The sequence below is a fragment of the Apiospora phragmitis genome (genome assembly GCF_038363925.1).
Source record: "Apiospora phragmitis strain CBS 135458 chromosome Unknown utg000002l:1.0-5516284.0:1.0-5523493.0, whole genome shotgun sequence".
NCBI lineage: Eukaryota > Fungi > Ascomycota > Sordariomycetes > Amphisphaeriales > Apiosporaceae > Apiospora > Apiospora phragmitis.
Window position 1 is genome coordinate 4,953,824 of NW_027117400.1, and position 12,525 is coordinate 4,966,348.

Genomic DNA, 12,525 nt, shown 5'->3' on the forward strand with positions numbered 1-12,525 from the left:
GACGATGCAGATTTGGAGCTTATACTCACACTTTGGCTGCCGGTAAAGACTCGGACGTAGACTCGAAGTCCTACTATGACAGTAGAGAGAATGAGGACGATGTACACCACCGCCTGGATGGTGATGGTGAGCCCATGGGGTTCCAAAAGGGGCAAGGCATGCGACGCCGCCTTCACACTCTCGCCATTTGGATATCCGTCTAGCATGGCGTTTTCGCTCGTTTCGTGGTGGGCCTCTCGCGCACGCCGAGTTCTATAGGAGAGATATCAGTCCGCAGTGTCGGTCATGCTACAGCGAAGCTCGAGTGTTGCAGCGTTCAAAGTGCACAGAGGATTTCAAAAGGATCCGGGACAGTCATAATCTTCAGCGCATTCACCGTTTATGAGACGAAGCCCACCGGCCCCTAGGGTTGGACCAGGAACCGGGACAACATCCTTGTCTTTTCTCAACCCATGTTCCCCCGCGCCGCATATAGCGGGGCTCACGGCGGGGGCATCATGTCGGATGGTATGCAGCTCAGCGCACGATCAGGAACGCTCGCCTGCCTAAGCGCAAACAGGTGTGGGCCTTTGGCGTGGTATGATACCACGATGCAGGAAATTGGTCGGTAGATTGATCATCCCTGCGCGCCCGGTATCCTGGTGCGCCGTTTACCTTGACACCCCATTCGCCGTTTTCCGCGTGGATGCGTGCCGCCTGCGCCACAAGGGGGGTTGTTAGAGATGACAGATGCTCCCGTCATTGAAGTTTCTTTTTTTCCCATTCGAGCCACGTTCCGTAGCCCGACCCTTGTCCTATAATTTCCCATACGTCGGCAGATCATCACCTGGTTGGGGTGCGAGAGAGAGAGAGAGAAAATTTTGACAGATAATACTCCACGGAGGGACTCTTGGACGGATGCAATTAGGAGCACGAGCCAGCATCGTGTCTCTAATACTGTAGTTTTTCTATTAGGTGCCAAATTCATATACTCACGCTATTCTATCTAAAGCCTGACAGGTCGTACTACGTTACGTGTAAGGTGGTACGAAGCAAAAGGTTGTTTTCTCGAAGCCCCTGTGCTGTGCCGCATCTCCTGTGCCGCACCCTTTTCTTGCGCCGCAATTCCCCTGTTCTTCTCTACCCAAACTCTTCCCAAACCTTTATAGGCACTTCGCAATACCGTTAAGATGATAGTCCCTAATTACTCATCAATGATTTTCACCCGCTTACCGTCACTCCCTCATCATACAAGCCTAGGCCTGCCTGCATGGTCAGCTTACGTGCCGTAGAAACAGAGCTCTTACCGGATTGCAGCAAGTCCAATCACTTCATTCCCACTATGTGAATACCCCACTCCTTTTCTTGTCAAAGCGTATCACGAACCATTGCCCCGTTCTGCTTACACGATTCTTTAGCGAGCTTCTTTTCCCTCGCCTTCTCCCTTCCCTCTCCCCTCATTTCTTGCATGAATATGCACCCGAGGCGCTGGAACAGCAAATCATCCCCCCCCCCCTCCTTCTCGGAGAACGCAGACATGTGGTACAGCAAACGATCGCCCCCACGGGTGCCGACCGATACGGTCATCCGGATGCACTACTTCGATGACACCATCGTGTTCCGGACCTTTGTGCTGTATACGCTCTTCGTCTTTGACGAGGTCCTCGACGCGCAACAGCTCAAGTCGGCACTGGAGCGGGTCGTCACGCGCGAGGGCTGGAACAAATTGGGAGGCCGGCTGAGGCGAGATGTGCGTTGCGCCCATACCCGTTCCCGTCCTAGTGCATACTTACATAAGCCCTACCTGCACCAATGCTAATGCGCTGTACGTGTAGGAAAGTGGGCAGTACCTGGAAATCCATGTTCCCGAGACCTTCTCCAGCGAGCGCCCAGCCATTGGGTTCACGCACGTGGAAGAAAGCAGCCAAAAGGCGGCGGACCACCCCGTGGCCTCCCGCATCCCCAAATCGCCCTCCGGGTCGCGGCCGGCCATCGCGGGCGACCCCTCGGAGCTAGTCCCTCTGGTCATGGGCCCGGACGTGCCACAGTCTCAGGACGACTATCTGTATTCGGACCGGCCAGCGCTGGGCTTGCGGGTGGTGTCCTTCAGCGACAAGACTGTTGTCGTCCTGCACTGGCTGCACTCATTATTTGATGCGGTGGCCATGGGTGCCGTCTTGGACGCCTGGACGCTGGCGCTGCAAGGCCGGGAAGAAGAAATCCCCACCCCACAAGGAGTCCGGGAAGATCCTCTTGCGGAATTCGGCATGTATCCGACCGAGAAACACGTGCTGGCCGACCGGCGCCTGTACACCTCCGGACTGGTCAAGTATGGGGCAAATAACATCCTGGACATCACCTGGCGCCGCAAGGCAAACCGGGTGGTCTGCGTCCCCAAGGCGTTCTTGGACAAGCTTCGTGCCCAAGCGATGGACGATCTCGCAGCGGCAGGCTATGAGAATCCGTTTGTAAGTGAAGGGGATGTTCTCGTGGCCTGGTTCTCACGCATCGCGGCGCAGAATATTCCCAAAGACTCGGATCGCACTGTTAGTATACCCCATCTTTCCTATTTGTTCACACTCCTTTCACTTACTCAGGAGACATTGTTTGACGCCGGTCAACTTCCCCAAAAGGTCGCCATCCAAAACGCCTACGGCCAACGTCCCACCCTGGAGAAGGACCACCTCCTCCTCCCGGGCCGTCCCTACCTCAGCAACTGCGTCGGCTTCGTCATCGCCCTCCTGCCCGCCCGGGAGCTCCACGCGAAACCGCTCGGCCACACCGCCCTAGCCCTCCGCCGCGCGCTCGAGACGCAGGGCCGCCGCGCGCAGCTCGAGGCGTACGCGGCGGTGGTGCGCGACGACCCGAAGAACAAGATCATCCCGCTGTTCGGGAACGCCGGCATGCAGCTGCTGATGTTCAGCAATTGGCAGAAGGCGCGCTTGTTCGAGACCAATTTTTCTTCCGCCGCTGTCCGGCCCCGGGACGAGGAGGAGGAGGAGGCGAAGAAGAAGCCGCTGAGGCCGTCGTACGTGCAGGCTATGCAGAGCCCTTATAGCTTCCCGGACGGCTTCATGATTCCGGGCAAGGACGCGTTGGGCAATTACTGGATTGGCGGAGACCGCGTGCAGACGTTCTGGGAGATGATGGAGAAGGAGATGGCTTCTGATGACGACAGTGGTTGAATGACTGAAGGTGTGAAGCGGAAGGCTACAATGTGGGCTCTCAACAGTACGGGCTTGAGTCACAAGCTGAGCCGTGACCAGGAGCCGCAGTCTTAAGCTTGAGCGATTTTATAGGGGTTGGTCGTATCGGGAAGCATGTCGCTTGATTGGCCGTGTCGGAAATGGTTACGTCTGATTGGCCCAAGCGACCCACAACATGAGGATTAGCTAGGGGTTCCACACGAAGGCTTCCCGGCTTACTATACAAAGTTGGAAGAGACACTGCATGTAGCTAACGGATTCAACCCTTATCCCCATGCCCGAGTCGCCGATGTAATCATCTATAAGTAACGTCAGTTGCCACTATGGCAATAGTCCTGATCTTCTCATCATCCCAAATCTTGACACATCCACCATCTCCTCTCCAACGTCCGACCTCAGAATAAATCCAACATGGCCACTTCCAAGGGCATTGAGTTCAGCCCAGACACCGACATCCCCTCCCTTAAGGGAAAGGTCATCCTCATCACCGGCGCCAACAGCGGCTTGGGCAAGCAGGCGTCCCTAGAGCTGGCCAAACACAGCCCCGCCATGATCTACATGGCCGCCCGTAGTCCCGAGAAGGGCAAAGAGGCAATCGCAGAGGTCCAGAGCCAAGTCCCGAACGCAAACGTTTCTTTCTTAGAAATGGATCTCAGCTCCTTCGCCTCGATCAAGAAAGCTGCCAAGTCGGTGTTGGACTCATCGCCAAGACTGGACATTCTGATGCTGAATGCTGGACGTAAGTGACTCCGAGAATAACCCATCAATATCAGGAACACCTTCTAATAACAGAACTTCCCTAGCCACAGTCATGGGCTGCCCACCCAACGCCACAGCAGAAGGCTACGAGATCCAGATGGGCACCAACCACGTCGGCCACGCCCTCCTACTGAAGCTCCTGAACCCGTTGCTCCGCCAGACCACGGCCACCACGGCGGGTACGCCCGCGCGCGTCGTTAGCATGGCCTCGTCCGCGTGGAAGCACGCGGGGCCCGAGAAGATCCAGTTCGAGACGCTCCGAGACCCGTTCGGCGCCGGCGCCGTGACGCCCGTACGGCGCTACATCCAGAGCAAGACGGCCAACATGCTGTACGCGCGGGCGTTGGCCAACAGAAACATGAGTCAGGAAGGAGGGAGCCCGGCGACTAGCAGATGGCGAAGCTGCAGGCCCACGTCGTGCCGAAAGTGGTCCGGCCCGTGTCCGAGGGCGTCAAGAATCAGCTCTGGGCCGCGACGGCGCCGGCCGGGGACGTCGTTAGCGGGGCTCACTACGAGCCGGTGGGCTACCGGCCCGAGCCGTCGGGCGTCATGCTGGATGAGGAGCTGGGCGAAAAGGTATGGGAGTGAACTCAGAAAGAGTTGGAGGGACAGGAGGTTTGAGTGGGACTTGTCGTGTCTGGGCCGAGGAGCGGTCGTTCTGTGTATCTTTTTTTGCTGTAGTAGTAGAGTCGAATTTGCGCTTTAACGTTCGTCCGATCTTTTTCCAATACATTATGAACAGGCTATATCCCGGCACGGTAGCTAGGAGCTAGCGACAAGTCCTAGCGGACCGGACCCGTCAGATCCACATTCCGATGTTAGTCCGTATGCCATGTGCCTCCTTGAACTCACTTTTAAGCTAAGGCACCCCTCCACGGACCACCCCTTCACGGACCAGCTGAGGGGCAATTGCAGCCCTTTCAATTAAAATGATCTCTACAACCAAAATCGATAAAATAATCCTATCTTTTGGTGCTCTCAACAATAATACAGTCCTCTACCTCCGTTCCATCGTCTTCTATAGTTTCTGCAGCGTTGCAAGGCCCGCCTGGCATGTCAACGTCGCTGGCTTCGTCCTCGTATACGACCCTACCCCTTAGCCTCCGCTTGGCCCGGCGTATGTTAGCCATACGAACAAATCGCTGTCCCGGTGCAACTTTTACCTTCTGACGTACTTTCGCAGTCTTCCTATCGAGTTTGGCATAAAGATAGTCTATCTGCGCTTCAAGACTCGCGATTTTGTTAGCTTGTTGGTCCAGGGCCTTGCTAGCCTTGCGAGTAAAGAGCCGTTGAGAAGGGAGACTGAAAGAATGGTCTACAGTAGCCAGCTTCCGACTACTGTTCCGTAATGCCTGGCCACCAGAGGGTGTTTTAATAGGTGTTAGGGCCAATTCGGCGACGAAATCTGGTGTCAATTCCCTTTCAACCACTCCCGATGGCTTTGGCCGTGCTCGGGCGACACCTACATCCTCTAAGATAACATATTTCGATAACAACGGCTTCGAGCGATCCCGCGGATAAATCCCAGCTGTTCTCCAGGCATTTTTGATCGTAGAGGGAGTCAATACGTCAATCCTAGCCTGGCGATATACCTTTAACATATCCATTTTAGTAGGCTTTAATCCAAGGACCGTATTCGGACACCCCCTTAAGAGTATCTTCAGCCTTCTCTTCAGTAAACCGAAGACTCCCACATCCAAAACCTGGACTATATAACTGCAGTGTAGTTCGTAAAAGACTAGCCATATCTTATTCGTAAAGCAGAGCCATAGAAAGTCGTCGTTTATATGTGATTCGTGGCCATTACAGATTAAAATAACCCATTTATTGCCGTGGCGAGACCGTATATAAGGGATAAAGACGTCTTTAATCCAATCCAAAGCTGTAGCATTGCTCGTCCACCCTTTAGGTGACGCTTTGAATCGCCAGTCCTCCCAGAGATGCCGATTTTGGTCCGGAAACCACTGGCTCTGTACGTTGGCCCCCTTGAAAATGACCAACGGCGGGAGGGGTACCCCGTCGCAACCCACACACTCTAGAGCAGTGATCCATTCGCCTTTTTCGACATCCTTCTTAAGGGCTATATGGCTGGTGGCTTCGGCAACCACCCAATGGTCGCCCCCAACGCCTTGGCCGATGCCCATTTCGTCGGTGTTGTAGTGGCGCTCAGGAGGAATATTAGCCAGCTCAGGGGCATCGAATCTATCGAAAAAGACGTTGATATTTGCGACCGTAGCACCGTTAACCCTATTATAATTAATAATTCTGGACCTTGTTGTCTTAATATCTTCGTTTCTGGCCAAAAAACGGGTATGCCATCGCTGCCCTAGCTGATGAGAGGTGCCGGAAGCATTCAACATCCGCTGGGCCATAGATCTGAACTTGACCAGCGCCGGTGCGAAGCCTAGTCTGGCTTGGCCAATAGCCCAGTGGGTTAATTAAGCCTCCAGGAAAGGTGACAATACCTGCCGGTCCTTATTGAGCTCTTGTTCTCGTCGGCACACCGGCCAAGCGTCGTGTTACGTACGATCGAGTAGCATCCCATTTACGCACCGCCTCGCGAACGCCTAGCCCGAGCTTTACGTCGTATATCGCTACTTGTGCGCGCTTTTGAGTTTCAAATGAAGACATTGAGAGAATGGTTAAAAGAATACGAAGATAATAAGGGTATTTAATAGTGTTAAGAACGTTTCGTTATAGTAGAATACGAGATTGTTACGCGAAAGGTCCTTGATAAAAAACCGCGTTTATGGGGCGAAACGCGGTGGTCCGTAAAGGGGTGGTCCGTGGAGGGGTGCCTTAGCTTAACGTCCTAAAAAACAAAGTTGCAAATAGAATTCAACTGAGGCGAGCATCTCTTATGAGATGGTTAGGTCGGGCTTCAAATAGCATCCAGCAAACGTTGATCCATTCTGGTATTTACTATACAATCTATGACAGCTATGTTGCATTAACCCATATCACTCGAGGTGAAAACGGGGTTTGCTTGGACAGTCAGTCTCTGGACGTTTCGAGTAACGTGCGCACCCCAACTTAAGCAGCCACAGCCGCCGCACATGCACCGGCAGCAGCGGCCATGACAGCACCCGCGGCCATGGTTCTGCGGGGCGCCGCGCCCTCGGACGAGGACGTCTCTTGCGGGCCCGTGTCCGACCCACTTCCCCCGGGAGTCGCCGAGGTGGCCTGGCTAAGGGACGAAGCCGGTGGGGCCCCGGGTGACGCCCTCGCACGTGGTGGCGGAGCCCGGGACATAGGTGTCGAGGAAGGCCGAGTGGCTTTGGTAGGGGGTCACGACGGGGCCGTCGCCAGGGCCTGCGGTGGTCGGGAAGGTCCCTGTACAGGTCGACGCCCATTTGGAGAAGTCGGTTCTGCTCAGAACGAAGGAAGGCAATCGGATTAGTACTTGGTAGCTTGGCTGGCTATGTGTTTGCGGTAATCTGGTGCCACTGCGTAAAAGAGCACCGAGACACAACTAAAGATCGCGAGAAACACGTACCGGCGGGACTTCCACCATTCCGACCTCGACGACTCGAACGTAAAGTACTCCTCGTGGAGCGTGGCGGGAATCTTGCCCAGGAGGGCGCACTCGCTGGTCGGGATGTTGGCCGCCGCGAACAGACTGGACTTCTGGATCACATCGCCGAGGGCGCCAGACGGTTCTTGTCTGTAAATGAAAACCTTTTTGAAGACCTCGGCATAGCATTCGGGGCTGATCTCGTCAGGGCCAGTCGTTATTTTCGGAAGGTCCGTCGAATCAGTAGTTTGAGAAGCACTCGACTCGGCTGCTGAAACCGCCAGGACGGCGGCGGCAACGACGGAAGTAATGCTACGGGGATACATGATAGTGTGTTTGATAGTGAGAACTTGGAGAGGCGTATGTTAGAAGGTGAAGGATGGAGGAAAGGGAAGCGTTGTGCTTTGAGGGATACGTGTTATTACTTGGACCTGCATTGTGTATCGTACGATGCCGGCATGAGCCAAGAGCCTGAACAGAGATGTTGGTTCTTAAAATTGGAAACTCAAGCAATAACCGACCGATGTTGCAATAGTACAGGGCTAATTGTCCCGGTATAATGCATCCGTCCCAATGACAGCAAGAACCGAAAGAAAATGTGAGCGGTACCATTTGGCAACGCGACAGCCAAGGCCTGGGCGGCCCAATGGAGTAACTCCTGCAGGTCTGTTATTGGCGCTCGCTCGTTCGCTATTAGGGTCCGCCCGCGGAGTGTCGCTTTGCATGCCGACGTTGCATAATGCAGTGAATTCGGGATGCTTTTCGGCACCGCGGCACAGCCAACAACCGTAATCATGTCGTCATAATCGGGTGTCCCGAGCAGCCGGCAGCCAATCTCGACGCCAGAACTAACCAGGCTGAGGACAAAAAGGTGATCAGTGGTGCGAGGCGAGATCAGCCCAGCCCAAAATAACAACAGTACCTCGTTTACAACCATTTGCAGAAGGCTGCAATCAGGAATTACCCGATTTGCCACACGCGCGCGCCGACACACACAGGCAGACACATCTTCCATGAGTAAATCAAACAAATTTCTGGATGGAACACTCCGCGATGCATGCTTGAATAAGATGTGATTAGAGTGTCATTGCAGTCTGGGTCTAATTACTAAGTCTGTTGGGCTGAGCTATTAGCATATATCCCACCTGCCTAAAAAGGAAAGGTATAGGACAGCAAATCAATGTTGTATTACTCCGCGGAACGACTCAACCGCCCCAGAGATCCAATATCGTGCATAACCACTGATAAATATAGATTGATAGGACTAAAGCTCTATTCAGGCACCATCAAATGAAAGATATGGGACCGTAACCAAAGAAATCTCTTACTCCACCTCCACAACCACCGCTCTGCCCCATCCTTGGGTCATTCACTCTATCGGGTCAATCAGTACAGTCTTGGAAGCCGTTCACCGAAGAACACATACCATTTAAGTGTAGACAATGACAGCTCCAACGTTCTGGTTAACCGGGACGCTGAAGCACTGGTCACCCTCTCCCTGGGCAATCTGGTCGCCGCAGGTGTTTCCGCTAAACAGCTTCCACTGATACTTGCGCCCGTCGCCGGGGAAGAGGAACCGCACGGCAGCGGAATCCGTGGGTGAGGGGTCAAACAGCCCGTCGAACTTGACGCACGAGGCAAGATCCTCTTCGTAGCCGGTCAGGCTTCGCCCGTTGCCGTTGCCGCACCCGTTCGGGTACCATTCGATGAGATAGAGGGTGTCAGGGGGGATCTCACTGGCCTGTCGAGTAGCAATGAGGTTGGTCGGAACCCCAAAGACTCCTGTCACGGAGAGTAGGACAGTTGCTAGAAGCTGGAGAGAAGCCATTGTGATTGTACAGGTTACTTGAAGTGTAAAGGTTTAGGTATATTGGGCCAGGGCAGGGAGAATAGTTGATGGTAACGGACTTCTTTCGTTGTAGTAAATCACATATCGTTAGTTTATATAGTTTTTTTTCCCGTACTGAGGTAGCCTAGGTTGCAAAGTACATCGATGACTGCTTTCGTGTTACAACTCGCTAAGATGTGCCGAGTTACCTGGACTCTCGAAGTAGTGCGAGATTTTCAAAGTATCACTTTCGGTGTACTTCTTTCGATGAGGCACAGGTCTGGAAACCTCCTGACAGATCGTAAGTTCTTAGGCTGACCATGATCAACCTGTCATCACTACAGTACTCTCCATCTCCCCCGCCGGGTCTAGAACATGTTGTCTGGGGGCGTTGTTGATGCCCAGAGACCTGGTTTCCGATTACTCGCTCGATGATGCGCATGATGGATGGTTGCTGGCTCCCGATGGATGGGGTTTCCGTTATTGGCAGATGGTTGCCTGTCCCCGATGGACGGTTGTTGGTTCATGAAGGATGGGCTTGGCTCGCGAAGGATGGATGTCTGTTCTTGATGGATGGTTGTTGGTTCACGATAGATGGATTTGGTTTATGATGCATACTTAGCCCTGCTTAGTCGCATTGGCATTGAAGACTGAGTCAGATAGGAGAAAGTAGGATGTTCCGAGTCGTAGACTGGAGACAGGCGGGGCGAGACTGCCAGATATGTCTCCTCGTGGGTTTCTCAACAATTGGGCGTTATAAGGAGCTGTATATGATGTATCACCATCCAACAGGCTATTTAAGACTCACCGCGCGCCGTCGTTTGACTTGGAGCTAACATTACAAACAAAATTTCCAACCATCCTTCCCTGATCATTGAACTATCATCGCATCTATTGCCAGCAAAGAAATTTCCCCATGCATTTGAAGCCCCATCTCTGAACAGAACCTCACTATGCGTCACTTTACCCTGGCTACTCTTCTCGTCTACGCAGGCCTCATAGCCTGCCAAGACGTGACCTGGTGCCGGGACAAGAAGTGCGAAGACTGCCCGTCTGGGCTCGCGTCCAGTGGCCCTGGGTACCCCGAGTGCGTCGTCTACGACAGCAAAACCGTATTCGGCGGGCAGGGCTTCGATGACGATACCGAAGGTAAGATCGAGTTCAAGGTGTTTGGAAATTTCAAAGACCCTTGCGACGGTAAGCCCGGCAACTACATGGTCCGATCTCCTGCCTCTCTGGAAGCAGAGGGCTGTGGAAACCTCATCTACAGTACTCAGAAACCTCAATGCTCGGGGGAGATTGATCTCGAGTCGACATTCAGTAAGTGGCTACCCGCTGAACTGCTCCAAGCCCCTCACTCATACTTTACAAGGAGTATTTGTATCACACTTTCTTCATATATGTAGGAGCTCTTCTAATATCTATCGGCTACTGTAGTGATTCAATTCTGTTGTGGCACGGAAGAATGTGACAAGGCCCAGGTCCCTGCCGGCAGACTTGATATCGACGTTCTGCAGGGTAGCAGCGGTGGACCTCGAGGGGCTTATCTTCAGTTTGAAAATGGCACCGTCATCGAGCCCCTGGTCGTCGGAGCGCCCCGGGCGTCTCTCGCCGCATCGTCCGGCCTACGAAGAAAGACACGCCGATGCACGGGGTACAAAGACGACTCGTACGTCGCTGATGGCGAGATCTACTACAAGACGTTCGAAACCCAGGTCGCATCGGCAAACGTCCCGGCACAGTCCCAGGACCGGTCCTTCCAGTTCGATCACACCCAGAGCGTTTCGCGGTCTACTACCTTTGACACGACCATCGGCGACCCATGGGGGGTCATAAGCATCTCGACTGGCGAATCCTGGGAAGACACCACCACCGACACTCGATCGGTTACCGTAGCCGTTCCCGCCGGGCAGTCTGGGTACGTCAGTTGGACTCCCATCTACCGATGCACCAGGGGCACGTTGGAGAACTGTGATGGCGAGCGAACAGAGGTCATGGAGTCATGCGCAGCGTATGTCACGAGCAACGTAGTCAGGGGAGACTACGCCTTTGTTCAAACATAAGGGGTAGGAAACTCCTGTGATTGTCGAGTGTGAAGCAGACGAGGGGTTGGGATCGTAGGTTTCAGTCCACTCCTTTAGTAGACCTACGGATCCGGTTTGGGTAGTTAGGGTAAAGTGAGTTTTCACAAGTTGCGTTGGGGCTTCTCTTTCTAGCGGCATTAGTCGGACTTTTCAGATGTTAAATACACGCTCATTTTGCACTATGTTTTATTTCTCATATTACACCTAATATAAAAGGCGGGATGGATCATCTGACCGTATTATATAAGTAGTCACTGCACTAATTAATCCTAAATTTGAAGTGTCAGCCGCAAATTCTCCGAGGTGTTATTCCACATCAATATGGACAATTTCGATCACATACTCTCTCGCCGCTTTTGTTCAGACTTACCTCAGGCTGGCCTTGGCATTAATTACTCCGGCGGCTAATAAGTATGGGTCTTATTTCTCACACCGAAACTCCATTGTTCCCCCACTGCAACTCCTCACCTACTCCCCTCGGTTAATGGCCAACTGCAATGGCTCCTCAAAGCCCCCAAAGCGCAGACCAACCGTTTTTCAACACTTCTGCTCTTCCTGATATTTCGAGTGCAGAAATCGATTTCCCCGATACTTCCTTTTTCCACTCTCCACCGTCTTGCCCACCCCAGCTACCAGCACCGAGCACAATTCTTGAACAGCGTCCAGATGCCGGCTCCCAAGCGGTCGTCAAGTATGAGGATCTGAACCTTGTGGTCAAATTCGGGACCCCCACATGTGTGCGACTTGAAGAGGCTCAAATAATGAGAGCGGTAAGAGGCGCATTCCCAAACAATGAGGTGCCTGTGCCCAAAGTCTTTGGGTGGAGGCAGTTCGGAGGCAAGAACTTCATATACGTGAGCCTTGTTGCTGGGAAGACGCTGCGGGAGGCGTGGCCAGTGCTCACTGAGGTCGATAAGAAGTCAATCCAGGATGATCTCAGACGGATCATAGTCACTTTAAGGCAGGTTACCCACGGTCTGCTTGATCCTTTTATTGGTAAGCTAAAGCACCCCCTCATGGGCCACTTTACTAAGCTACCGTTACCCCTGTAATTAAAGCCATTTCTACGGCTAGAATTGATGTAAATATATTATTTTTCGTTGTTTTTAATAATAATATAGTCCTCCGCCTCTGTGCTATTATCTTTTATAGTTT

General features: G+C 53.2%; 7 protein-coding genes across 7 annotated transcripts; 4 read left to right on the forward strand and 3 right to left on the reverse strand.

Annotated features, from left to right (window-relative positions):
• Nucleotides 1-1,516: 1,516 nt before the first annotated feature.
• On the forward strand, nt 1,517-3,164 carry PG994_002305 (uncharacterized protein; the record flags this gene model as incomplete). Its single annotated transcript, XM_066853714.1, has 3 exons — nt 1,517-1,729; nt 1,815-2,525; nt 2,577-3,164. 3 exons carry the CDS (start codon nt 1,517-1,519, stop codon nt 3,162-3,164), a joined length of 1,512 nt encoding a protein of 503 aa, XP_066721855.1.
• Nucleotides 3,165-3,596: 432 nt separating this feature from the next.
• Nucleotides 3,597-4,532, forward strand: PG994_002306 (Bli-4-like alcohol dehydrogenase; the record flags this gene model as incomplete). The annotated part of the gene is made up of 3 exons (XM_066853715.1): nt 3,597-3,924; nt 3,989-4,306; nt 4,372-4,532. 3 exons carry the CDS (start codon nt 3,597-3,599, stop codon nt 4,530-4,532), a joined length of 807 nt encoding a protein of 268 aa, XP_066721856.1.
• A 1,020-nt stretch (nt 4,533-5,552) lies between these two features.
• On the reverse strand, nt 5,553-6,575 carry PG994_002307 (uncharacterized protein; the record flags this gene model as incomplete). The annotated part of the gene is made up of 3 exons (XM_066853716.1): nt 5,553-5,652; nt 5,979-6,191; nt 6,472-6,575. The coding sequence occupies 3 exons, from the start codon at nt 6,573-6,575 to the stop codon at nt 5,553-5,555; spliced, it is 417 nt and encodes a 138-aa protein (XP_066721857.1).
• Nucleotides 6,576-7,131: 556 nt separating this feature from the next.
• On the reverse strand, nt 7,132-7,784 carry PG994_002308 (uncharacterized protein; the record flags this gene model as incomplete). The annotated part of the gene is made up of 2 exons (XM_066853717.1): nt 7,132-7,315; nt 7,441-7,784. The coding sequence occupies 2 exons, from the start codon at nt 7,782-7,784 to the stop codon at nt 7,132-7,134; spliced, it is 528 nt and encodes a 175-aa protein (XP_066721858.1).
• Nucleotides 7,785-8,887: 1,103 nt separating this feature from the next.
• PG994_002309 (uncharacterized protein) lies at nt 8,888-9,286 on the reverse strand (the record flags this gene model as incomplete). Its single annotated transcript, XM_066853718.1, has 1 exon — nt 8,888-9,286. The coding sequence occupies one exon, from the start codon at nt 9,284-9,286 to the stop codon at nt 8,888-8,890; it is 399 nt and encodes a 132-aa protein (XP_066721859.1).
• Nucleotides 9,287-10,239: 953 nt separating this feature from the next.
• On the forward strand, nt 10,240-11,349 carry PG994_002310 (uncharacterized protein; the record flags this gene model as incomplete). Its single annotated transcript, XM_066853719.1, has 2 exons — nt 10,240-10,606; nt 10,751-11,349. The coding sequence occupies 2 exons, from the start codon at nt 10,240-10,242 to the stop codon at nt 11,347-11,349; spliced, it is 966 nt and encodes a 321-aa protein (XP_066721860.1).
• Nucleotides 11,350-11,867: 518 nt separating this feature from the next.
• On the forward strand, nt 11,868-12,422 carry PG994_002311 (phosphotransferase enzyme family protein; the record flags this gene model as incomplete). The annotated part of the gene is made up of 1 exon (XM_066853720.1): nt 11,868-12,422. The coding sequence occupies one exon, from the start codon at nt 11,868-11,870 to the stop codon at nt 12,420-12,422; it is 555 nt and encodes a 184-aa protein (XP_066721861.1).
• Nucleotides 12,423-12,525: the final 103 nt, after the last annotated feature.